Source organism: Oncorhynchus mykiss, chromosome 6 (genome assembly GCF_057628025.1).
Source record: "Oncorhynchus mykiss isolate SJ-2025 chromosome 6, ASM5762802v1, whole genome shotgun sequence".
Lineage (NCBI taxonomy): Eukaryota > Metazoa > Chordata > Actinopteri > Salmoniformes > Salmonidae > Oncorhynchus > Oncorhynchus mykiss.
Window position 1 is genome coordinate 30,974,707 of NC_143027.1, and position 27,753 is coordinate 31,002,459.

Genomic DNA, 27,753 nt, shown 5'->3' on the forward strand with positions numbered 1-27,753 from the left:
TTGTTGTCAGGTTAGTCAAGGACATCCCATAGTAATTAGACCAATAAAAGAGCTACAAGCATTTAGACTACCCCACCAAGATCACAGCCCACTTGTAAACTGGGTTGTTCCCATCTTTTAAACTGGGTTGTTCCCATCAGCATTTGAGCAGAACACAATCTTTTTGTCCTTATTTTTTGACCTTCCCTTTGTCCTGGTGTGTTGCTTGGCTGATTGGCATATTTAGGATAACACTTGAAGGTGTTCCAGACTTTCTGGAGAAAAGGGTAAGCTAATTGTTGGGAGATGTATAGTCCTGTCTTCCATCTCTCCATCTTACTTTGGGAATTCAAAAGTGAAGACAATCTGGTTTCTGTTCTTCTATTGGGCAATTAGTGACAACTGACATGGCCTGAAGGCCCTGGCATAAGAAGCATTGGTGTGAGACTGTGGCTGATTAGATCCCTGCTGTTGACTGTGTGTGTGTGTGTGTGTGTGTGTATGTATATGTATGTACACCCCGGGACACTCACCTGTGTGGCCAGGCTCAGCACCTGCTGCACCAGCTCCTGAGTCTCAGTGGGTTTCTTCAGGAACAGCTTCACTATGGCTGTCAGCAGCTGCAGTTGCACCTGGGAAACCAGAGCAGACGAGACCAGCTATAACTCACACATACATACATACATACATACATACTACTCACATCAACTCAGCTTACAGCTACAGTTGAAGTCAGAAGTTTACATACACTTTAGACAAACACATTTAATAAGGTTTCACAATTCCTGACATTTAATCCTTGTAGAAATTCCCTGTCTTAGGTCAGTTAGGATCACCACTTTATTTTAAGAATGAGAAATGTCAGAATAATAGTAGAGAGAATTATTTATTTCAGCTTCTATTTCTTTCATCACATTCCCAGTGGGTCAGAAGTTTACATACACTCAATTAGTAATTTGGTAGCATTGCCTTTAAATTATTTAACTTGGGTCAAACGTTTCGGGTAGCCTTCTACAAGCTTCCCAAATTAAGTTGGGTGAATTTTGGCCCATTCCTCCTGACAGAGCTGTTGTAACTGAGTCAGGTCTGTAGGCCTCCTTGCTCACACACGCTTTTTCAGTTCTGCCCACAACTTTTCTATAGGGTTGAGGTCAGGGCTTTGTGATGGCCACTCCAATACCTTGACTTTGTTGTCCTTAAGCCATTTTGCCACAACTTTGGAAGTATGCTTGGGGTCATTGTCCATTTGGAAGACCCATTTGCTACCAAGCTTTAACTTCCTGACTGATGTCTTGAGATGTTGCTTCAATATATCCACATAAATTGTACATCCTCATGAAGCCATCTATTTTGTGAAGCGCACCAGTCCCTCCTGCAGCAAAGCACCCCCACAACATGATGCTGCCACCCCCATGCTTCATGGTTGGGATGGTATTCTTCAGCTTGCAAGCCTCCCCCTTTAACCTCCAAACATAACGATGGTCATTATGGCCAAACAGTTCTATTTTTTGTTTCATCAGATCAGCAGACATTTCTCCAAAAAGTACAATCTTTGTCCCCATGTGCAGTTGCAAACGGTAGTCTGGCACTTATGGCGGTTTTGGAGCCGTGGCTTCTTCCTTGCCGAGCGGCCTTTCAGGTTATGTCGATATATGACTCATTTTACTGTGGATATAGATACATTTGTACCAGTTTCCTCCAGCATCTTCACAAGATCCTTTGCTGTTGTTCTGGGATCGACTTTATTTACCAAAGTACATTCATCTCTATGAGACAGAGCTTCCTGAGCGGTATGACGGCTTCGTGGTCCCATGGTGTTTATACTTGCATACTATTGTTTGTACAGATGAACGTTGTACCTTCAGGCATTTGGAAATTGCTCCCATGGATGAACCAGACTTGGAGGTCATTTTTTTTCTTCTTCTGAGGTCTTGGCTGATTTCTTCTGATTTAACCATGATGTTAAGCAAAGAGGCACGGAGTTTGAAGGTAGGCCTTGAAATACATCCACAGGTACACCTCCAATTGACTCAAATTATGTCAATTAGCCTATCAGAAGCTTCTAAAGCCATGACATCATTTTCTGGAATTTTCCAAGCTGAATTTTCCAAGCTGAATTTTAAGTGAAATAATCTGTCTGTAAACAATTGTTGGGAAAATGACTTGTCATGCACAAAGTAGAATTCCTAACAGACTTGCCAAAACTATAGTTTGTTAACAAGAAATCTGTGGAGTGGTTGAAAAACTAGTTTTAATGAAGGGTTTAAACATGTGGAGTGGTTTAAAAACTAGTTTTAATGAAGGGTTTAAACATGTGGAGTGGTTTAAAAACTAGTTTTAATGAAGGGTTTAAACATGTGGAGTGGTTTAAAAACTAGTTTTAATGAAGGGTTTAAACATGTGGAGTGGTTTAAAAACTAGTTTTAATGAAGGGTTTAAACATGTGGAGTGGTTTAAAAACGAGTTTTAATGAAGGGTTTAAACATGTGGAGTGGTTTAAAAACGAGTTTTAATAAAGGGTTTAAACATGTTTTCCCATGCTTGTTCAATGAACCATAAACAATTAATGAACATGCACCTGTGGAACGGTTGTTAAGACACTAACAGCTTACAAACGGTAGGCAATTAAGGTCACAGTTATGAAAACTTAGGACACTAAAGAGGCCTTTCTACTGACTGAAAAACACCAAAAGAAAGATGCCCTGCTTATCGGTGTGAACGAGCCTTAGGCATGCTGCAAGGAGGCATGAGGACTGCAGATGTGGCCAGAGCAATAAATTGTAATGTCCATACTGTGAGATGCCTAAGACAGCGCTACCGGAAGACAGGACGGACAGCTGATCGTCCTCACAGTGGCAGACCACGTGTAACACCTGCACAGGATCGGTACATCCGAACATCACACCTGCGGGACAGGTACAGGATGGCAACAACAACTGTCCGAGTTACACCAGGAATGCACAGTACCTCCATCAGTGCTCAGACTGTCCGCAATAGGCTGAGAGAGGCTGGACTGAGGGCTTTGTAGGCCTGTTGTATGACTGGCAAAAAGTGCTCTTCACTGACGAGTCGCAGTTTTGTCTCACCGGGGGTGGTGGTCAGATTTGCGTTTATTCTTCAAAGGAATGAGCGTTACACCGAGGCCTGTACTCTGGAGAGGGATCGATTTGTAGGTAGAGGGTCCGTCATGGTCTGGGGCGGTGTGTCACAGCATCATCGGACTGAGCTTGTTGTCATTGCAGGCAATCTCAACGCTGTGCGTTACAGGGAAGACATCCTCCCTCATGTGGTACCCTTCCTGCAGGCTCATCCTGACATGACCCTCTAGCATGACAATGCCACCAGCCATACTGCTCGTTCTGTGCGTGATTTCCTGCAAGACAGGAATATCAGTGTTCTGCCATGGCCAGCGAAGAGCCCGGATCTCAATCCCATTGAGCACGTCTGGGACCTGTTGGATCGGAGGGTGAGGGCTAGGGCCATTCACCCCAGAAATGTCTGGGAACTTGCAGGTGCCTTGGTGGAAGGGTAAGGTAACATCTCACAGCAAGAACTGGCAAATCTGGTGCAGTCCGTGAGGAGGAGATGCACTGCAGTACTTAATGCAGCTGGTGGCCACACCAGATACGGACTGCTACTTTAGATTTTGATCCCCCCTTTGTTAAGGGACACATTCAATTTCTGTTAGTAACATGTCTGTGGAACTTGTTCAGTTTGTCTCAGTTGTTGAATCTTATGTTTATTCAAATATATACATGTTAAGTTTGCTGAAAATAAACAGAGTTGACAGTGAGAGGACGTTTCTTTTTTTGCTGTGTTTACATACATGCAGTACAAAAAAGCAGTATGTACTAAACAGCATTTGCACAACACTTCCAACTAAACACGTACTCTACAAAGAGTTCGGCATGTAGCGTTTTATACTGAAAAAAAATTAAACAGCCTGAACAAAAATCTCTCTCCAATGCATCAATACTATGTCTAAATCTGTCCTGCTAAAATGGAGCAGAATTAATTAATCTATGGCTTAGCCTGTGGTTTCCAAACAAGCAGAGCTAATCCCGAAGCAAAACATGTGCAGAATACTCTAGATACATGGATCCACAGAGGAGGATATAATACCAACCGCTTCAAGGAGGAAACACTACAGACTTCAATTGCTATTAAAGTGTCATGTTTTTTCCATTATTATCAACATCATAATCGAGAGACTGGTTAGAAGATGTTTATAGGAAACAAAGACTAGGTACTTAAAATGTCTCTCCACGAGTCTACAGTTTTTCCTAACTTCATCAAAAACAGCTTGAATTCTTAAAGTAAATCAATGCTCTTTCACAAGCAGTGCCTTTAAGCGTGCCATAACCAACCAGTCAGCATCTTCATAGAGCTGCTGTTGTTGCCTCTTGTGAGCTAAAACAGCAGTTAACCTGTGAGACTACAGCAGCCCCTCTTTTTCAAAGTCAGCCAGTCAAGTATAGGGCTACCCTCTCTTGCTATAGGCTACTAAATGCAGCCCCCCCCAATATCTCCCAGTATGCGCAGAATGGTTCCATTGAAGCCTGTTTGGAGTGAGCAGTAAACAGCATATTGTTAGCATCCCAAATGGCACCCTATTCCCTATGTAGTGCACTACTTGGGACCAGGGCTAATAGTGCACTATATTAGGGAATAGGGTGCCATTTGGGACGTATCCCATGTGTGAGTGAGTCAGACCTGGGTGCTCTCGTCGTGGAAGCCCTCCAGAAAGCTCTCCAGCAGTTCGTCAGCGTTGTCGATCCTCTCAGCATACTCTCCTACGATCCAGATCATGGCTGCCCGCGCCTCCGGCTCATCCAGGGAGTCCAGGTTCTCACACAGCGTGGCGATCACACTCTCATACCTGGGAACAGACAATGGTTAGGAACTAATGACTCAATACCAAGTCATTGTCCACACACAGACGGAAAAACATTTTCAAATGGGAAATAGGTTTGCAGTCATTTTGTATTTTTTTTTCTCATTTTACCATATTTATCAACTGTTGTCAGTCGAATATAAAATGTTATCGACTCTGCAGCATTCCTCGAGAATGGTATTAGCATAAATGCCAACACAGCATCTGAACAGGATGTGCTGGAGCAGTAATGCGAGCCAAGGGCAAGGCAATATAATCTGTTGCATAGACAAAGAAACATTTCATAGCCTCAATCTTCACTTCACTAAATTCTAGGACTTTTTTTTGTTTAACTCTGTGCCCCTGTATTTACATGACTGCACATTATAAAATATTTTGTGGGCTTTCTTGCGAGCACAATTACTAAACTTCATGCTGGATGAACTGTTATTTTCTGCATCACTTTTTTGCTGGAGGAGAAAGAAAAAGAGGAAAAAAAAGGGAACAGAATGTCATTACAATAAATTACCATGATTCACTACCCAACACCTAAAACGACCAAGAAAAGAGTTACCAAACAGTATGCAATCATCCATTTCCTGGCATAAATAAAATGTTGGAATATACAGCAACAGCTAACAAACTTAATTACAGAGTAATGCAGGTTCAATGAGTGACTCGTGGCTGTGAGGTCATGTTCAGTAAACAGCAGTCCAGTAAGTTAAGTAGGTGCAGGGCGACATGGACTGGGTTTCAAGTGGGTAGGAGGTTTGTCTGTCTATGTGGCACATGGATCCAGCCTACTGAGCCTTGATAGAGTAGGGGTCAGGCTCTGCCTGGGGCTGCCTGGGTGTTGTCAGGGGCAAGGATTCAGCGCTACGCACTGCGGACTGACACCTTGCATATCTATGAGTGAGAGAGGTTAGAGGAGTCTTCATTCGGCCCAAAAGCTCATTTTCATGCCTTTCACGATGAAAGCCAAGCAGAAAATCCGCTGTCAGAGTAATGAGCTTTCTCGCTACCTCTCAGGCCAAGATGTGATCTGGGTGGCAGTGAGCCGGAACAGACAGGGCTCCAGTAGTGTGTGTGGGTGCGGCTATGTGCGAGTATAAATGCATTTGCTAGCGCTAGTACGCTATGCTTGTCTTACGTGACAACAGGAGAGACCATAGACCGAGGTGACTGAGGTGTAATACAACCTCTGTAGGACTCATTGAATATCAATCTCCCTCAAAATTGTCCATGGCTGGTTTAGTCCATCGCTATACTTCTGGTTGCCTTAAACATTAATGAGATTGCCCGTCAGATCTCAACAGCCTATCTATCTTAATGGTTGGAATGGTTTCCGAGTAAAAATCTTGCACACAGAAAAATAACACTACCCTACTTACATCTGTAAGTGCTGGTTAGACTCCTTCACTGATTAACTCAGTTGTGATATACGCAGTGCCTCTTCCATCAGTCATTCATTTCGCCTTATAATTGTGAAACGATTTGAGGATCCATTCATAGGAAAACCAAACACTAACTGGGTTATTAGGATTGCGAGCCCTATGGGCCAGATCAAAAGTAGCATACTATATAGTGAATTAGGTGCCATTTGGGATGCGACACTGTGTAATAACCAGGCCTGGACCTGACCATCAACAGGTGACCTACTTGTTTGGGTACTTGCGGAAGATGTCCTTGATGACCACGATGGCCTCCTGCACCACATAGTTGACCTTGGTCTGGATGAGGTCCAGCAGGGTGCTCACACAGCGCTCCGCTGATTGCTGACAGACAGACAGATGCTGTCAGCCAAACACAGAGCAGGCCAGAGAGACCCTACCAAAATCGGCATTATTCAGGCTTTCAATATTTATGGTGACAGTCATCTGGCTTGGTCATCACAAGCATGAAAAAGCCCCAACATTTCAAAGACATATATACTGCACATGCTGCACAGTAAACCCATGACACACATTCATTAGGCTAGCAGTAAAACAGTACAGTTAACATGAGGGTTTGCTGTATAGGACTTTAAAACACTATGTATATGACCTGTGTACAGTCGTGGCCAAAAGTTGAGAATGACAAATATTAATTTCCTAAATTTGCTGCATCAGTGTCTATAGATATTGTCAGATGTTACTATGGAATATTGAAGTATAATTACAAGCATTTCATGAGTGTCAAAGGCTTTTATTGACAATTACATGAAGTTGATGCAAAGAGTCAAAATTTGCAGTGTTGACCCTTCTTTTTCAAGACCTCTGCAATCCGCCACTGGCATGCTGTCAATTAACTTCTGGGCCACATCCTGACTGGTGGCAGCCCATTCTTGCATAATCAATGCTTGGAGTTTGTCAGAATTTGTGGGTTTTTGTTTGTCCACCCGCCTCTTGAGGATTGACCACAAGTTCTCAATGGGATTAAGGTCTGGGGAGTTTCCTTGCCATGGACCCAAAATATTGATGTTTTGTTCCCCAAGCCACTTAGTTATCACTTTTGCCTTATGGCAAGGTGCTCCACCATACTGGAAAAGGCATTGTTCGTCACCAAACTGTTCCTGGATGGTTGGGAGAAGTTGCTCTCGGAGGATGTGTTGGTACCATTCTTTATTCATGGCTGTGTTCTTAGGTCAAAATTGTTAGTGAGCCCACTCCCTTGGCTGAGAAGCAACCCCACACATGAATGGTCTCAGGATGCTTTACTGTTGTCATGACACAGGACTGATGGTAGCGCTCACCTTGTCTTCTCAGGACAAGCTTTTTTCCAGATGCCCCAAACAATCGGAAAGGGGATTCATCAGAGAAAATGACTTTACCCCAGTCCTCAGCAGTCCAATCACTGTACCTTTTGCAGAATATCAGTCTGTCCCTGATGTTATTCCTGGAGAGAAGTGGCTTCTTTGATGCCCTTCTTGACACCAGGTCATCCTCCAAAAGTCTTCGCCTCACTGTGCGTGCAGATGCACTCACACCTGCCTGCTGCCATTCCTGAGCAAGCTCTGTACTGGTGGTGCCCCGATCACGCAGCTGAATCAACTTTAGGAGACAGTCCTGGCGCTTGCTGGACTTTCTTGGGCGACCTGAAGCCTTCTTCACAACAATTGAACCGCTCTCCTTGAAGTTCTTGATGATCCGATAAATGGTTGATTTATGTGCAATCTTACTGGCAGCAATATCCTTGCCTGTGAAGCCCTTTTTGTGCAAAGCAATGATGACGGGACATGTTGCCTTGCAGGTAATCATGGTTGACAGAGGAAGAACAATGATTCCAAGCACCACCCTCCTATTGAAGCTTCCAGTCTGTTTTTCAAATTCAATCTGCATGACAAAGTGATCTCCAGCCTTGTCCTCATCAACACTCACACCTGTGTTAACAAGAGAATCACTAACATGATGTCAGCTGGACCTTTTGTGGCAGGGCTGAAATGTTTTTTGGGGATTCAATTAATTTGCATGGCAAAGAAAGACTTTGCAATTAATTGCAATTCATCTGATCACTCTTCATAACATTCTGGAGTATATACAAATTCCCATCACACAAACTGAGGCAGCAGACTGTGAAAATTAATATTTGTGTCATTCTCAAAACTTTTGGTCACAACTGTACAGCTACATCTCCTTTCCATCTCTCACCTCCACTTTGATGGCACAGCGGCCGATGGCTCGGACTGCCTTCCGCACAAAGTCCACATCCACCTCAGTGGCATACTCCTTCAGCTCTGCCAGCACCTAAAAAAAAAAAAAACACCAGCATGTGGTCACTGATACTGGCTTTCATCTTGTCTAGGAATCACATTACTGCTTGTCCAGGTTTCTTCCCAAATGATTACTTATTAAAAAATAAAAAAAAACATGGCTTCTAAACGTTCTAACTGTAACAGTAGTGTGTGTGTGGGTCACCTGGGCGATGTTAGCTTGAGATGCCAGGCGGATCATGATGTCCAGTTTCTCCAGCTTGACGTAGATGGGGTCGTTGTACTTCACAAAGAACACCTTCATCTCATGCTTCAGAATCTCTGGGCTGCACAGAGAAAAAGGTATGATTGCCATCAACAGAACATTTATTTGTGAGTTCAATAACGGTGGAATTAGCAGAATACAGTCAACACATCCAAACTATTTAATGTGCCGAGGAATCACTGGTAACATCCCCAAATGGCACTCTATTCCATATATAGTGCACTACCTTGGACCAGGGCCCAGGTCAAAATATGTGCACTATATAGGGCAGGGTTCTCCAACCCTGTTCCTGGAGAGCTACTGTCCTATAGGTTTTCATTCCAACCCTTATTTAGAGCACCTGATTCTAATAGTTGGTTGATAAGCAGAATCAGGTTAGTTACAACTGGGGTTTTAGTGAAAACCTACAGGAGGGTAGCTCTCCAGGAACAGGGTTAGAGAGCCCTGATATAGGGACGAGAGTGCTATTAGGACAGCACACACACTGAATAGCTGTATTAAGCTGCGACACTCATTTCTGTTGGTAGTCCCTCTATCCCTCCTACCGTTTCTGTACGATGAGATTGATGTTCCTCAGGGCCACGTACTGCAGCTCGGGCTCTGCAGACAGCAGGGTGACCAGGGGAGGGGCCAGCTTCTTCAGCAGGGTGCCATAGTAGTCCAGGTCCTTAGGAAGCATCTCCATGAACTTCATCAGCACCTTGACCGCCGACAGCACCACCGCAGAGTTGGCATGGGACAGACGGGGGGTCACCCGCTCACAGATACTACAGAATGAGAGAGGGGGGGAGGACAGAGATAAGACGAGTACAAATAAAGGGGAGGAGAGAGTGGGGAAATGTACACTTAATATACAGCAGATGGACATGGACACTGACAGGGAGAATCAGTGTGTCAGATAAAGCAATAAACTAGGAGGCATCCAGTGCTTTCTGACCTCTGGGACTCGCGGTCATCGCGAGGGGTGTAGTTGGCCAGGCAGTCCAGAATGAAGATCTGACCCCACTCGGTACACTCGTTGAGGGCCGTCAGCAGCTTGTTGATGGACTGGGGGTTCAGGTCCAGCAGGTTGCTGTTGGGGTGGGACTCTGCAATCTCAGACAGGGCTGCCACAGCATTTGCAACCACCTGAAAGAGAAGGAGAGGGCCAGAAAGTCAGCAAGTTAGACTGCAAGAGCACATATCTCATTGCAGCCCACTAGGTTAACAGAAGTCATTCATTGCCAAACAGCGAATGGCGGCCATGACACTTCCCCCACATCTGACCATTGTTTACGTCACAGAGAGCATTACAGGACCCTTCCAGCACTGTCTCCGGTGATCTACCCCAGGCCCCTGTGATCCACACCAGGCTTCTGTCCTTGCACCAGTGAGGACAAATATCAGCAGAAGAGGGCAATGTCCTTCCTGCCCCCAAGACCTGCCTCAAAGTTCTGAGCTGCTGATTCCAGAGAACTGGCATGCAACTCAAGAAGCAGCAGCGGATTGACCGGACGCTGTTTACGGAGCTCACAATTCTTCACAATCCTTGCCCCGGTGGGGCGAAGACCAGAAGAGGGTGAGGTCCTTCTTGCCTGAGGCCTGCCTCAGAGAGTGCTGAGAGAGCTTGCGAGCAACTCTCAACAAGGAGCAGCAGCGGTGGATTGGGAAGATCAAAGACTTGCTTGAGAAACACCAGACTAACGTCGGTCCAGTTTGAGCTGGCGGGCAGCAGTAGATTGGCCAAACGCTGTGTACTATCGCCCGACCCCTTCTTTGCATGTCCACTGTGTGACATTTGTAACTAATCTGTATTTCACTCGAATATGTGGCATGAATATATGCAATGTTTACAATTGTCTACTACAAAAGGGGCAGTTATACAGACACTCCTTTAATTGTTATGGTCCCCTCTAACTTCAAAATGTGAATTGTGAACTGAAATGAACTGAACCGTGTTTTAAGAGCTACTGCAAGTCACTCTGAATAAGAACGTATGCTAAATGACTTAATGTAATCTCTCATTCTTGAAAAGTAAGACTTTAGCCCTAGAGCCAGTAGTCTAACCCAAGGTCAGGTAGTCTAGCAGGCTGGTCACCCTGCCATAGGAGCCTCACCATAGGGTTGGAGTCAGAGATGAGGTCCTTGAGGGTGTCTAGGAAGCCCTGGTCCTCCACCAGCTGGGCATTGATGTCATGGAGCTTGGCCACACACACAGCTGCAGTCTTCCTCACGTAGGGGTCCTCGTCCTTCAGACATTTCCTCAGAGGCTCACACAGGTACTCAGTGATCTTGTCCACGCGGATGCAGCCCATAGTACGCACAGCCAGGGCCCGGATCAGGGGGTTAGGGTCCTCACAGTCCTGAAGGGGGAGGAGAGTCTCTGTTAGTTTTCACACACTGAGGAGTATTGAGATGTCACTACCAGTCCTCTAACTTAACAGACAGTGAGAAAACCTTTTAGAGCAATAGGTCAGTACTGTTTGTCGGACCTGCCCTAGTTTTGTGCTTTACCTTGACGAAGGTGTTGACAGCCATGATGGCCATGTCGGGCTGGCTCTTGGCATAGTTCATCAGGTACAGGTAGACTAGCTTCTTCAGCTCCAGGTTGTCAGTCTGCATGCAGTTCACCACATCTGGAAACAGGGCACTGGGGTAGGGGGAGACATAGATCATGAGGGTCTATGAAATCAGCTACTAGTGAATTATAGGATCTCTATGTGGGAGCAGAGTCAGGATGGGCATAACAATTGACCACATTCTCAGAGATAACACAGTGCCATCTGAGGGTGGCAATGGACAATGTTATAGCACATCTTTTCACCATGGGTTTCTGACATATTCTAACATGATTCACCTGACATCTTTCCCAACGGTCATGGAAGCAATGACCTTCTTCACAGCCTCCTTCTTCTTCTCCTTCTTATCGCTGTTCAGCTCGGCTTTCAGCTCAAAGATCTCTCCTGCGCACACATGAAAACGGAACATAACAGATCGCAGAAGTGTGTGTACGTGGAGTAGTCATGCATAATGCAGCAGATCAAGACTGGTGTATATAACCAGTCACTGTAGGGTACCCTGCATATAACCAGTCACAACATTAACACATTTATTATTATAGAGATTCGGTTGACATAGAACTGTTTAAACAGTTTGTGGTTGGGAGCCATTTTTTTTTCCTATAACATTTTCTAGGTCTCCCTGACTGATTACACAACATTTGGATTAGTGCCTAAAAACAAGTCATGACTCATGACTAATATGACAAGAGTAGCCTAATGCTGAGCTCTGAATAAAGGTTAACAATAAATAGGCCAAATTGAAATTCACTTCAGAAAGTAATAAGTTATAAGACCTTTCTTTGTAGTGGTGAAATACTTGGAGTCCGTCATCTTGGATCCAAATTGTCGGTTCTCCTGCAAGGGAAAAAGAGAGAAAGAAAAAGAGAAAAACAAGCACTGAAGTATTTTTTTCCTAAGAGGAGAGGGATCCACAAAGGAGACAGGAAACTGTAAAAGTGCAAGTGTAGGCAAAATAGGAGGACGTTCTTTCTTCCATCACTTGGACACTTGGCTGTGATGTTTTTCTATGAAATAACAATGGACAATGTGTAAAAACACATTGGTCGACTAAATAACAGCACATACTCAATCAGCCAGCCTGACTGATGGTGTCCTCTGGGGTCTACAGAATCTCAGTCTGCAGCGCACAGCACTATCCATTTCCTGTTGTTGAATTCCACTTTATCCTTTATGTGAAAGGTCTTCCCAAAAAAACAAAAGAAACACTACTCTATACTAAAAAGCAACACTGAAAGTAGCAGGCTTTGAAAGTAAAAACGCTGTGAAAACAAAAGCATGTCTCTTATTTCACTGAACACCCCCAACTTTAGAACAATATGATGAGTTTTGGCAATGTGTCTCACATGTTGATGCAATATGAATGGTGCTGTAGCAGTCAGTGCGTTGAATCCATTTCATCCATCATCATTAACACCCAGTATTAATACTTTTTTTTCTGCACAAGGTAGCTCTATAGACATCAATGTAAAGTTAGACTGTATGAACAATAAAATACAATAAATGCCACTACTACAACCATGTTATCACACCCTGCTGCCACAGTGATAATGCAGAGAGCACAATGCCTGTTGAGAGGCCGTCTGGATGGGCAAAGAGAACAATGACAGGTGGAAGAAAAATGTTGCTGCCCACCTCCCTGTCACTGGCTGGACAAGTTTCTAAATTGCAGTGCAGTGTGGTGGTGGTGGTGGTTCATTTGACAGGACCCCCAAATTCCCTGGGACTAAAAGTCACTACTCTGAGATTAGATGTAGGTCAAACCATGATAGAGTAATGTTAGCTAAAATGTTATAGTTTGAGGTGCATGAATAAAATGGTGTAGGAACTGTGTTAGTACGGCATCATGACCACCAGATCTGTGGCCCTTTGGGAACAAATATATGACCTGAGTATGCTCACAGTAAGGCCTAATTGCTGTGTTATGGCAATAACTGGCAGTCAACAGCCAGCTGTCATAATACAAATGTTGCCTCAACACAGACTGCCTTTGCATCGAACGTTAGCATTAAGTCAGTTATTCCCCAAAGATACAAGTTGCTGTAAATGAATCACTATTTTTTAACAACTAGTTAGCTAGTTTTCAAAGGTTTAGTAAAGGAGCTGAGACTGACAAACAATGCGTGGCATCTGACAGCGAACAGGAGCCATTCGACAGCTGTCAAAATCAAGCGTTTGACCGATTGTTATTAACGAACTAGGTTGCTAATAGTGTTAGCTAGATGGCACGCTAGCTGCTTAGCTACAACAGATGCTAGTTTAATTAACCCGGGGCCATAAGAAAATATTGAAATACCCTGTAAATTAGCTACTCATGTGGATAATGTACAATGTTAAAAGCCCTGGCAAAATATGATCATCATAACTAACTAGTTACACATTTTCACACTTCCTCATTGTGATTACTAACATTAGCCAACATTTAGCTAGCTTGCCAGAATGGTTAGCATTACCTCGGCTCTGCTCTCATTCACCTCAAAAGCTAATTTGTATCAAGACAAATGTAATGGCACAAATTTGATTTTAAACATAGTTATCTTTCTAACTTCGATTGATCACTCACGCATAATTGATTAGCCCACTCCATGTTTGTTTGCTGAATGAACCTGATGCTCAACGACTGTACAACTAGCTAGCTAACTGATGCTCTGCAGTCTGGCAAAATAAATGACCTTCTAATGTAGGGGCTTAAGGAAGCATTTGCCGGGATAGTTAAGCTCTTAATCTATCGAACTATTCTCAAATCCAACTGCACAGAATTAACGTACCTACTGAAGTTAAAATTAGACACGACACATAACATCGACAGACAGCTTACCGTGGCGAAGTGTGTTTAATTTGTCCTGGCTTCGTTCGTTCCCACCCACTTGAAAATCGCCATCATATGTTGTTTTTTCACTTCCGACTTCCGTAATAAGGTTATTTGGGGGTAATAAGTGTTTTGGGGATTCTGGATGACCAGACAGCTAGCAACAATTACAATAAGCTGTCATGTGAGGAATCGTAGGTGGCTTGTTTCATCTTGTTCTTTTTTAACTTGGCAAGTAAGTTAAGAACAAATGCTTATTTAGAATGACACCTGGGAACAGTGGGTTAACTGCCTGTTCAGGGGCAGAACGACAGATTTTTACCGTGTCAGCTCAGGGATTCAATCTAGCAACCTAGGCTACCTGCCACTCCAACATGATACCATGTCTCGTTTTGAGGTGTTTTCATTGATGTCATGTCTATTCTAAAATGGCTAATATGCACTAGCTAGCTAACCATCAGCTGTAACAATGTATTTGAGAGACAAGTGCACATTTATTCATGTTTTCAATTTTATTTATTTAACTAGGAAAGTCAGTTAAGAACAAATTCTTATTTTCAATGACGGCCTAGGAACAGTGGGTTAACTGCCTGTTCAGGGGTAGAACGACAGATTTGTACCTTGTCAGGTCGGGGATTTGAACTTGCAACCTTTCGGTTACTCTAACCACTAGGCTACCCTGCCGGCCCAATAAACACTGGAGATAAATTGTTGACATGTAAACTATATTTTAAGCCAAACCCATCTGTTTTACCCCATAGTTGGGTATGCTTTGGTTTGTAGCCAAACTACCAACCCATCTATATGAACATGACTCATTTGGTGAGAATAATATCTTTCTTCAATTAACTAGGATATCAGATCACTATTTTCACATGATATACACTGAACAAAAATATACACGCAACATGTAAAGTGTTGGTCCCATGTTTCATGAGCTGAAATAAAAGATCCCAGACATTTTCCATATGCACAAAAAGCTTATTTCTCTCTACTTGTGTGTACTTTGCCAAGATAATCCATCCACCTGACAGGTGTGGCATATCAAGAAGCTGATTATACAACATGACAATGATGGGGGACAATAAAAGGCCACTCTAAAATGTGCAGTTTTGTCACACAATGTCACATGTCTTAAGTTTTGAGGGAGTGTGGAATTGGCATGCTGACTGCAGGAATGTCCACCAGCGCTAGCTTTTGCCAGATCATTTTATGTTAATTTCTCTACCATAATCTGCCTCTAACATCGTTTTACGGCCTCACAACATCAGACCACGTGTATGGTGTTATGTGGGTGAGCGGTTTGCTCATGTCAACGTTATGAACAGAGTGCCCCATGGTGGCGGTGGGGTTATGGTATGGGCAGGCATAAACTATGGACAACAAACACAATTGCATTTTATCGATGGCAATTTGAATGCACATGACGTGAGATACCATGACGAGATCCTGAGGCCCATTGTCTTTCCATTCATCCGGGGCCGTCACCTCAGGTTTCAGCATGATAATCCACAGCCCCATGTGGCAAGGATCTGTACACAATTCCTGGAAGCTGAAAATGTCCCAGTTCTTCCATGGCCTGCATACTCACCAGACATGTCACCCATTGAGCATGTTTGGGATGCTCTAGATCGACGTGTACGACAGCGTGTTCCAGTTCCCGCCAATATCCAGCAACTTTCGCAAAGACATTGAAGAGGAGTGGGACAACATTCCACAGTCAACAGCCTGATCAATGCAAAGGAGATGCGTCGTGCTGCATGAGGCAAATGGTGGTCACACCAGATACTGACTGGTTTTCTGATCAATGCCCCTACTTATTTTAAGGCATCTGTGACCAACCGATGCATATCTGTATTTCCAGTCATGTGAAATTCATAGATTAGGGCCTAATTTATTTCAATTGACTGATTTCCTTGTAAGAGCTGTAACTCAGTAAAATCTTTGAAATTGTTGCATGTTGCGTTAGTATTTTTGTTCAGTATAGACCAATCAGTCCATTTTCTTGAACAAATAGATATATGCCCAAACTGAGATGGAGCCTGATCACAGTATGATTTAAAAATATGGGGAAAAAATGATCTGGATAACAAATCTCTCCCTCACACATACACACATCGCACTGAGCACGGACCAACACCGAAGTTTCTTGGATGTCTTTTTTCAGTCTTGTCTATGATTGGTTCAGATTTGATCTAGTCTGGTCCACACCAAATCTGAACCGATCTTAGATGTCTGTTTGGTTCAGATTTAGTCCAGTCTGGACCGGCCTTGATTTGGCTCAACAATAGATGTCTATGTTTGGTCCAGTCCGGACTTGAGTTGGCCTAAACATAGACATCTATGATTGGTTCAGATTTGATCTGGTCCAGACAGCACAGTACAGCACATACAATACAGTAGAAAACAGCAGAGTACAATACATTAAAGAAAAATACAGTAGAGGACAGTATAATATCCTACTGAAATGTACTCTACTGAATTAAACCCACCTGAATTCAACTACTGTCCTGTACAATACTACTCTGCTCTACAGTACTGAACTGTGCCTTAGTGTTCAAACTTGTGAAACATAGCCTACACATCTATGACTCGTTCAGATTTGGTAGTTGTTTTGGGGGCCGAGCGTATTAGAATTATACCCAGCAAGCTTTGCAAGGGTTTTTTACATTTCGGTCATTCAGCGGATGCTTTTATCCAGAGTGACGTACAGTCAGTGCATTCAACTAAGGTATACAGTGCATTCGGAAACTATTAAGACCCCTTGACTTTCTCCACATTTTGTTACGTTACAGCCTTATTCTAAAATTGATTCAATTGTTTTCCCGACCTCAATCTACACACAATACCCTATAATGACAAAGCAAAAACAGGTTTTTAGAAATGTTTGCAGATTTATTAAAAACTAAAATATGATATTTACATAGGTACTCAGACCCTTTACTCAGTACTTTGTTAAAGCACATTTGGCAGTGATTACAGCCTCAAGTCTTCTTGGGTAAGACACTTCTCTGCAGATCCTCTCAAGCTCTGTCAGGTTGGATGGGAGCGTCGCTGCACAGCTATTTTCAGGTCTCTCCAGAGATGTTTGATCGGTTTCAAGTCCGGATTCTGGCTGGGCCACTCAAGGACATTCTCTCTTTCTTTCTCTCTCTCGGAGGACCTGAGCCCTAGGACCATGCCTCAGGACTACCTGACATGATGACTCCTTGCTGTCCCCAGTCCACCTGGCCGTGCTGCTGCTCCAGTTTCAACTGTTCTGCCTTATTATTATTGGACCATGCTGGTCATTTATGAACATTTGAACATCTTGGCCATGTTCTGTTATAATCTCCACCCGGCACAGCCAGAAGAGGACTGGCCACCCCACATAGCCTGGTTCCTCTCTAGGTTTCTTCCTAGGTTTTGGCCTTTCTAGGGAGTTTTTCCTAGCCACTGTGCTTCTACACCTGCATTGCTTGCTGTTTGGGGTTTTAGGCTGGGTTTCTGTACAGCACTTTGAGATATCAGCTGATGTACGAAGGGCTATATAAATAAATTTGATTTGATTTGAAGGACATGTCCCAAAGCCACACCTGCGCTGTCTTGGCTGTGTGCTTAGGGTCGTTGTCCTGTTGGAAGGTGAACCTTCACCCCAATCTGAGATCCTGAGCGCTCTGGAGCATGTTTATCAAGGATCGCCCTTTACATTTCTGTAAATCCTTCCCTCAATCCTGCCTAGTCTCCCAGTCCCTGCTGCTGAAAACATCCCCACAGCATGATGCTGCCACCACCATAGGGATGGAGCCAGGTTTCCTCCAGACGTGACACTTGGCATTCAGGACAAGGAGTTAAATCTTGATTTCATCAGACTGGAGAATCTTGTTTCTCATGGTCTGAGAGTCCTTGAGGTGCCTTTTGGCAAACTCCAACCAGACTGTCATGTGCCTTTTACTGAGGAGTGGCTTCCGTCTGGCCTCTCTACCATAAAGGCCTGATTGGTGGAGTGTTGCATTGACGGTTGTCCTTCTGGAAGGTTCTCCCATCTCCACAGATGAACTCTGTAGATCTGTCAGCGTGACCATCAGGTTCTTGGTCACCTCCTTGACCAAGTCCCTTCTCCCCCGATTTCTCAGTTTGGCCGGGTGGACAGCTCTTGGAAGAGTCTGTGGTTCCAAACTTCTTTCATTTAAGAAAGATAGAGACCACTGTGTTCTTGGAGACCTTTAATGCTGCAGACATGTTTGGTACCCTTCCCCAGATCTGTGCCTCGACACAATCCTGTCTCAGAGCTCTATGGACAATTCCTTCAACCTCATTTCTTGGTTTTTGCTCTGACATGCACTGTCAACTGTGCGACCTTATATAAACAGGTGTATGCATTTCCACAAATCATGTCCAATCAATTGAATTTACCACTGTTGGACTCCAATTTGTAGAAACATCTCAAGTGTTACAGCTCTCGTCGAAAGGAGTGGACCAAAGCGCAGCGTGGAAAGTATTCATGATTTTTATTTTCAAAAAAACTCAAACGAATTTTTATTTTTACCTTTATTTAACTAGGCAAGTCAGTTAAGAACAAATTCTTATTTTCAATGACGGCCTAGGAACAGTGGGTTAACTGCCTTTTCAGGGGCAGAACGACAGATTTGTATGTATGTAAATAAGGTATTTCTGTTTTTTATTTGCAATACATTTGCAAACATTTCTAAACAGTTTTTGCTCTGTCATTATGGGTGGTGTATTATGTATAGATTGATTAAATGAAATATTTTCTTCATCAATTTTAAAATAAGGCTGTAACGTAACAAAATGTGGAACAAGTCAAGAGGTCTGAATACTTTCCTAATGCACTGTATAAACAACAACATATCACAATCAAAACAAGAACAAAAACATTTCTGTAACCATTACTGAGAATGTTATTGTAGTTGAAGTGGTATTGGTTTATTTTATAGGCTGGACTACTTTGAACAACTTTGCTGACAGTTTAAAAGCTTTGGGAAAAGCTAACATAAGTGCACGTGACAGATGGGAGCAATAGTAAATATTATGTAGCAATCTTCAATTGGTTCCTATTTCCTTATTGCGTTCCTATATTAAATGGATTAAAAAAACACGATTTTGATATAATGCTTACTTCATTGACAATGTATGTGCAGTTGAAATTTGGCCATAGAATCAATGACAATAAAATATGTATTTTCATCTTCTGGAAGAAAAAAAATATTTTCAACGTCCAGGAAATAATTATTTTCATCATCCGGAAATTATGTATTTTCTATGGAATGCCGTTTGGGTCTTTGCGTGTCAAAAAAGATACACGTCAAATAATTTGACACGTCAGCAAGCCAAGCTTTATCACTACTATCAACAGCACTGTCAAAGATGTACAAAAAAGTCTGCAAACACCCGCCACGAACGATGTATTTACATTACCACGTTGGTAATAAAGCATTATTTGTTCGACGGCAACGTCTGAGGTAAGTTAGCTAGCACCAATACAACCAGACTGAAAACAATGACAAGTAGAAACTGGTGAGGCTCGACAGGACCGAGTTATGTGTTGTGAAGCTAGCCGCAATAAGGATTAGGCACAATCGTGGAATTTGCGGTTTTCCTTCAAAATAAAAGTACCTATTTGAAAGTGCTGCATTAGGTTATTATTGATGAAATCATACCATATTTAGACTAGATAATGTTTAAACAAGGTTGTCACATATGAAATACAGGGGATAGTGTAATCAATGTGTAATAATTACGTAAAACATTTATGAACGCGTTAAATTATTGTGTGACGTGCAGTCATATTCAGGTCCTGATTGGTCAACAAGCTTATTTGACGTGTATATTTTTTGACCCGCAAAGACCCAAACGGCGTTCCATAATTTTCTGGCTAAATCGGAACCTAAAATGAACCTAACTTCAACGTCTGGAAAATACGTATTTTTTTTTTTTTTTTTTTTTACTGGGGACACAAGTAACGGATGTGAAACGGCTAGCTAGTTAGCGGTGGTGCGCGCTAAATAGCGTTTCAATCGGTGACGTCACTTGCTCTGAGACCTTGAAGTAGTGTTTCCCCTTGCTCTGCAAGGGCCGTGGCTTTTGTCGAGCGATGGGTAACGATGCTTCGTGGGTGACTGTTGTTGATGTATGCAGAGGTTCGCGCCCATACAGGGCGAGGGGATGATCTAAAGTTATACTGTCACACACACATGCAGCACGTATAAAACTAAGGAAGTATGAAAACGCTTCTCCCTTCATTCTCTTTATCTTCTCTGGAGTTTTACGGTGGTTTGCACGTAGGCTATATAGACTTTCTAGTTTAATTTAAAAAGATGATTCTAACCTCAGTCAATACTGGAATAATTAGAGGTCTTTTCACCATAATTTCACTACACTGAAAGTTGTAATCAATCAACAACAAAACATGCCGTTAATAAAAGGCCATACAAAATGTATAAACAAAATCAAAGGAACATATTTTATTACAAGAACAACTTGACAGCAATTCATTTTCAAGGAACAAATGAAGTCTTGGTATTGCAGTATTGCTATTTAATACAGACAAATTCCACAATGTCAAGCACTCTTCAGTACATTTATTAAGTCATTGTTTGATAGAAGATAACATCCGCAAATAACGCTTAAACACTGAAATAAATTCAAATGAACATTCAAAATGTATGTTGTGATCAGTTTCATTTCATTACTTTGTGTTATGCCATTTAGACATAGATAAAAAGGGAGATCAAAAGAGAGAGAGAAAGTTCTGGAATTTACAAAGCAGCATTTGACAAACAAAAACCAAGCATGTAGAGATGACATGCAACTTTGCACACTAAGATAAAAAAAAATTGCAATCATAGTTGAATTGACAAATTCAATCATTGGCCTATGGTTTTCTTAATGTCACAAACATGTAAAACTACTTGTAAAACCTGTCACCTGCTAACCCATCATGCATGTTTTAATATTTTAAACATATTACATAATTGAACAATTTAATGGAAAATAAAACACATATAGACATCTTTTTTTAAGACCGCCACACGTAAAAGCAATGAAATGAAAAGGTTGATCAGCTTCTCATTGGTCAGAGAAGACAGAAAATGTACGTTGGCTAATAATGCAAACAGAGCCTTTATGGCAGTGGAGGTTTAAATATGTAGGAACTGTATCTTTGAGCAGTTAAAAGCCTAGGCTGTGTGTAGGTTGGCTCATTCCTGGGTAGTCATCAACAAAACCTTTGACCCTCTTGGATTGGCTATATTCATTGCTGGAGTGTTCCCTTTATATGGCAAATAAATTCAGATTCTGGATCTTTTAAAAGCATAACAGTTTCTGCTGTATTGTCTATTTGGTTGATGTGTGGACATTAATTGGCAAGATAAAACATGTTAAAAGCAAATCTTTTAACAATCAAAATCCCCAAGTCAAAGACAAAAACACATGAAAGCTTCCTCAGAAATGGTCTCAACTGTCTGCAGTTGGAACCTTGTGCATTACTAAACTATGGGCTCTGGCTAAAACCATTAGGATAATCGTGAACCACAGTTCTAACACCATTTTTTCATGTATTCTTTATAACTTATTTTGGGCTCTCACTGGCATTAGATTCTACATCCAGTGTTGTTTCTCACTTAGAGCCCCATCCGTCACTCGAGACCAATTCATAAATAAACAAGACCAACAACATCCCTCCCTGCTTTTCTTCAACTCTATCTACATTCCCATTGACACCTGGTACATAATCCTATACAGAATGTACACTTCGATTCAGTTTACTGAAAGACGTACACACACAAACAAAACTCTTTCCACTCGGCTTGTGCCATCCATTTACTGAAAACCCACTGAAGCACATTCCCTGTCATTCCACTGTAAAACCATTCATAGCAGTCTTACACGCTCTACAACCCTGTTAAAGTGCCAACACCACAGTCACATCCCTGCCCTGCTCTGTAATTGATAATACCAATAAGGCAAGAGTCTATAGCTGGACAGACATATCCATTACACTATCTATTACTCATGTCCATTCCCCAGATTAAAAAAAAAACATTCAAGAAAAACCTACACATATTCTTAAGTCATTTCAATAAACCACACAATACATCACGATCAACAATCTGCTTCAAACCAGTCTAGCAAACTCAATCTGTGAAAGAATTTCATTCAAATGAGACCATCTTTTTTCAACCACGAGATGTCACTGAATATCCTTTGATGAGAGAGTGGTTTGTCTGTATCTATCATACAAATCCATTGCAAATAATATGGTGCTTTTTATTTCATGTTTTTGGACAATTCTACATTGAGAGAAAAACTGATGGTGATGGAAATGAATTCACACTCAAGAGTGAATGGGTGTTGTTGGGCACCACCGTTCTCAAACCACACTCACACATTTTAAGGCCAAGGGAATTGTCAAGGCATTTCCAACAGCAATATTGCATAGCTAAGGCAGCATAAAACCCCATACAGTGAATATTTACACATTTCATAATTCATTTTTGTTATATACACTATACCCACATCTTTATGAAAGTATACATATACATGTACAGTGGCAGGAAAAAGTATGTGAACCCTTTGGAATTACCTGGATTTCTGCATAAATTGGTCAAGAAATTTGATCTGATCTTCATCGAAGTCACAACAATAGACAAATACAGTATGCTTAAACTAATAACACACAAACAATTATACGTTTTCATGTCTTTATTGAACACCACGTGTAAACATTCACAGTGCAGGGTGGGAAAAGTATGTGAACCCTTGGATTTAATAACTGGTTGACCCTCCTTTAGTAGCAATAAACTCAACCAAATGTTTTCTGTAGTTGCGGATCAGACTTGCACATCGGTCAGGAGGAATTTTGGACCATTCCTCTTTACAAAACTGTTTCCGCTCCACAATATTCTTGGGATGTCTGGTATGAACTGGTCTCGAGGTCATGCCACAGCATCTCAATCGGTTTGAGGTCAGGACTCTGACTGGGCCACTCCAGAAGGCGTATTTTCTTCTGTTGAAGCCATTCTGTTGTTGATTTACTTCTGTGTTTTGGGTCGTTGTCCTGTTGCATCACCCAACTTCTGTTGAGCTTCAATTGGCGGACAGATAGCCTAACATTCTCCTGCAAAATGTCTTGATAAACATGGGAATTCATTTTTCTGTCAATGATACTGTAGCAAGCTGTCCAGGCTCTGAGGCCTGGTGTGCTGCGCCCTTTTTTCTCCACACAGTGTTGTGTGTTCCCTCTAAACAACTCAACTTTAGTTTCATCTGTCCACAGAACTACTGGAACATTCAGGTGCTCTTTTGCATACTTCAGATGTGCAGCAATGTTTTTTTTGGACACCAGTGGCTTCTTCCGTGGGGTCCTCCCTTGAACACCATTCTTGTTTAGTGTTTTACATATCGTAGACTCGTCAACAGAGATGTTAGCATGTTCCAGAAATGTCTGAAAGTCTTTAGCTGACACTCTAGGATTCTTCTTAACCTCATTAACCATTCTGCGCTGTGCTCTTGCATTCATCTTTGCAGGAAAGCCACTCCTACGGAGAGTAGCAACAGTGCTGAACTTTCTCCATTCATAGACAATTTGTCTTACTGTGGACTGATGAACATCAAGGCTTTAAGAGATACTTTTGTAACCCTTTCCAGCTTTATACAAGTCAACAATTCTTAATCTTAGGTCTTCTGAGATCTCTTTTGTTCGAGGCATGGTTCACATCAAGCAACGCTTCATGTGAATAGCAAACTCACTTTTTGTGAGTGTTTTTTATATTGCAGAGCAGCTCTAACCAACATCTCCAATCTCATTGATTGGACTCCTGGTTATCGGAATCCTGACTCCAATTATCTTTTGGAGAAGTCATTAGCCTAGGAGTTCACATACTTTTTCCAACCTACACTGTGAATGTTTAAATGATGTATTCAATATAGACAAGAAAAATACAATAATTTGTGTGTTATTAGTTTAAGCACGCTGTGTTTGTCTATTGTTGTGACTTAAGAGGAAGATCAGATCACATTTGTTGACCAATTTATGTAGAAATCCAGGTAATTCCAAAGGGTTCACATACTTTTTCTTGCAACTTTATATACACATGTACACATTTATGCATATTCATCCACTTTTGTATACATATTTAAGTGCTGATTTCCAAGTTCAGATAACTCTTGATCATTGGAAGTATTCAACATTGCTGTTTCAGTGACAATGACACATAATCATCTTACTCTTACCCCAAACTGCAGTTAACACATAGAAAATGCTTTGTATATTTTCACACTTAAAGCTCAAAAAACAGACATCACTCAATCATGGCCATCTGGATTGGCAGTGAGAAAGTGACATCATACATGTATGGCAATGAACAACTCAGGATGCAGGGGGTTGGTGGCGGAAGGTGAGTAGCAGTGCACATATGGAATATGTACTGTGTATAAAGTCCAAAAGACTGTTATTTGTGAACATTGTAAAGTATCATAATTGTTTTATATATGAGTCCAATACAGATTATATCTGTAAAGATGTCCACAGAAGGGGGGTAACTAGCAGAGGGTGAGCGGCAGTATGGAGAATGAGAGCAAGAAAGTATCTTTTACAGCGCGGCTTGCCTCACCAGTATTTTAACAATCGAAGCGGACAGAGATGCTGTGGCATACACTGTCCACTAGAGGGAGCCAGTCCAGTTGACTTGATGGTGCTTGTGATTCACTGCTCCTGCCTGGGGTTCTTTCCTCTTCCTCAGCCCTGGCACTTCTTCATGCCCCTCAGCGATGCATATGACAGCACATATGTTTTCTCTCTCTCTCTCTCTCTCTCTCTCTCTCTGTATGGCAGCAAAACATGGGGCTTTCAAGACAGCTGCCTGCCTTGTATTAGACACTTTATGATTCATCAAAACATCCCCATAAATACAAAGAAACCATTCAACTTAAACAATAGCCTTAGATTCTGGATTGCTCCTTTGGAAATAAATAATTCGGTTTTGAGTGCAAAGAATAGAATGGGATAGTGAAACCCTGACCAATATAGACAGGAAAGGGCCTAAGTGACTAAAAGAATGAGTGAGTGTGCGTGCGACTGTGACATGTTCTATAAAAATAGTCTGCAGCCCGGTTTCCAGTCTTTTAGACAGTAGTCAGTTTTAATTTGACAACAAACTGTTCTATATCAGCATCATCGTGATGAGTAAGTTGTGTGTTACATCCAGGCCTCAGTGTCCAGGCCGCTCCCTGACTCTACGGAGTAGGTGCAGTCCCTGCTTCCCATGGCGGTGGAGCATGACTGGGGGTGGATTAAGTCACCGAAGGCCTGGTTCAGGGCCTTGCGTGAGACTGGGTGGCCGTTGGAATGTGAGCTCTGAGGGGACTGTGGAGGAGTAGGCGTATGGAGAGGGGTGAGGTTGCCCATGGCCTGCAGGTCTCTGTAGCTGACTGGGGTGGGGATACGTGATGGGCTGTTCTCTGGCCGGTTGTCTGTACGGGGCCTGACTCTCGGCCTCAGCTTGAGCTTGTAGATGGAGGGCATCCTGTCAGCCTTCTTACCTACCCTCTTTGGCCGGAGGACCACACCTCCATCAACAGCATCCCTATTGGCTAGGGGAGGAGGTGGAGGAGGAGAGGACTCTGAGCGTGATTCACTCAGGCTGAAGCACATGGAGGAGCTTTCACTGGAGGAGTCTTCCTGGAAGGAGCAGTCCTCAGAGGGGGGAAGGGGGATGGGTGAGGGACAAGACTCTGGGGGAGGGAGGTCCTCGTTGGGGTCTCCATCCTCCAGGTCATAGGGGAGGCTTGGTTGTTGATCCTCCAGAGGGATGTCTCCCTCAGGCCCTGAGCCCCAGCCCAGCTGACCCTGCTGGCTCTCCATCAGCACCTCTGCTGGAGCACCCCTGACATGGCCCACATTCATGCTCCTGGGGTTGAAAGGAAGTTGTGAGGGGGTATGGCTGAGAGCTATGCCCAGCTCTGAGTCTCTCTGGCCAGGGAAGGAGGACAGGAGCTCCCCTTCCTCCATGGAACTGGAGATGGCAGGGAGCTTCCTGAGACCTCCACCTCGCCCGCTCCAGCGCACTGGTTCTGTGTGCCCACCGTTAGATAATCCGCCCGTGCTATGGCCATGCAGTGGGGCCAGGGTATTCTCTAGTCTTCCACAGGAATGTGGGTTAGTTCTCTTGGACTCCCGGAGGTCAGGCAGAGCTCCTACCTTCCCCCCCACATTGATTGAGGAGGTGGAGGAGTTGGAGGAGGAGTAGGCTGAGTCAGTAACATTAGGGTCAGCAGAGGCAGGTGTGGGGAGGTTTTGGGTCCCAACCCCCTGTTGTGGATGTGAGGAGGCGGGCAGCTGAAGGCTGTCCCCCCCTTTGCCCTGCCCTGTATTAGCCAGGAACTCAGCCTCGAAGCTGCGGTACAGGTCCTGCTCCTTCTGGGGGTCCAGATTGGGCAGCATCTGGAACTTATAGCCTAGCCCCTCCTCCTCAGGCTCCTGTCGCTCAGAGCCGGCCAACCCCCTGTGGCCATGCCCATTGGAGCGAGGACCATGGGAGGTTCGAGGGGAGCGGGGTCCATGCCCATGGTAGTGAGAGGAGCGGGGGGAAGTGGAGTGTGGAGAGCGTCGGCCTGCCTGGGAGACTGGGGGCAGCAGCCTACTCTTCCCTACTGAGGGGGAGCGTGGAGCGGGGGGCCTGGGAGCCACCATAGTCTTCTTACTGGGGCTGCTGCTCTGAAGTCCTTTGATAGGCGAATTAGAGCAGGAGGATGATTGTCTCCTGGAGAAACCTCCACTGATTCTGGGGGAGGCAGGGGGTAGTTGTTTGGCCCTCAGCTCCTCTCGTCTGTCAGAGGATGGGGGCTGAGAGGCACCATGACGGGGACAGGATCCAGGGCTGGCATCGTTGGTTCGACTCCGGCTGGGCATCTTCCCCTGGCTGTGGGAACGCGGGGCCTGGAGCCTGCGGGGGCCTTCGGGCCCCAGAGAGCGGCCCCTGTCCCCACGACTGGTCCTGAGCCCGTCAGAGGGGCCCTGTGGGGGGCTGGGTTTGAGGATGGTGGCAGGGGCAGGGCGTTCCCGAGAGTGGCTGCGTGCACGAGGCATTGGGGGGCACAGGGCTGGGATCTGACCTCCTCCTCCTCCAGGCCTTTCGATCAAATGCTTCCCCTCCTTCCTGTTGACCAGCAGGACCACCTCCTCTCCGGAGCGACGGGTGCCTCCCAGAGAGAAGCGGCCTCCCCCTGCCCCTCCTCCTCCCTTAGAGGAGGCTGTAGAGGAGTCGCTGTCCCCTGATAGACGGCGGGTCACTGGCATCAATGACGAGTCCTTAGACCTGCAGAACACAGAGGGAGGAATACAGACAGAGTTATTTATAGTTATCTTTGATTTATTTCTGGCCTTAGTACATTTTATCATTGGAATAAAATAAACATCACATTATCCCACATTATAACTTTTTGAACATTCATAACACTTTGAGAAAAACAACATGCTCAGAGCCCATTTTCCATCCGAGCACCAAAGTGTCTGTGCGTCTACCTCCCCCCCCCCCACTCCCCTGGCCCTGACAGGTTTACAGTAAACACCATCCACCTCCA

At 43.6% G+C, this 27,753-nt stretch overlaps 2 protein-coding genes across 7 annotated transcripts in view; both read right to left on the reverse strand.

The window, feature by feature from the left end:
• The window catches only part of LOC110525722 (AP-1 complex subunit beta-1), a 54,871-nt gene extending 40,451 nt beyond the window's left edge, over positions 1-14,420 (reverse strand). For 3 of the 5 annotated variants that reach the window (XM_021606105.3, XM_021606104.3, XM_036979859.2), the window contains exons 1-12: positions 13,927-14,192; positions 12,140-12,200; positions 11,642-11,747; positions 11,299-11,434; positions 10,902-11,147; positions 9,743-9,933; positions 9,351-9,572; positions 8,746-8,866; positions 8,479-8,574; positions 6,512-6,627; positions 4,693-4,858; positions 513-611 (exon numbers count right to left, since the gene is read on the reverse strand). In XM_021606105.3, coding sequence (XP_021461780.2) covers positions 513-611; positions 4,693-4,858; positions 6,512-6,627; positions 8,479-8,574; positions 8,746-8,866; positions 9,351-9,572; positions 9,743-9,933; positions 10,902-11,147; positions 11,299-11,434; positions 11,642-11,747; positions 12,140-12,200; positions 13,927-13,950 — 1,584 coding nt within the window. In that variant the 5' untranslated portion in view covers positions 13,951-14,192. Of the gene's footprint in view, positions 1-512; positions 612-4,692; positions 4,859-6,511; positions 6,628-8,478; positions 8,575-8,745; positions 8,867-9,350; positions 9,573-9,742; positions 9,934-10,901; positions 11,148-11,298; positions 11,435-11,641; positions 11,748-12,139; positions 12,201-13,926 lie in introns of all 5 variants that reach the window. The other 2 variants (XM_090237639.1, XM_036979860.2) reach the window with 1 other exon arrangement.
• A 6,192-nt stretch (positions 14,421-20,612) lies between these two features.
• Positions 20,613-27,753, reverse strand: part of LOC110525723 (uncharacterized) — a 44,286-nt gene continuing 37,145 nt past the window's right edge. For both annotated transcript variants that reach the window (XM_021606108.3, XM_021606107.3), the window contains exon 6: positions 20,613-27,488. In XM_021606108.3, the coding sequence (XP_021461783.3) occupies positions 25,370-27,488 (2,119 nt within the window). In that variant the 3' untranslated portion in view covers positions 20,613-25,369. The remainder of the gene's footprint in view (positions 27,489-27,753) is intronic.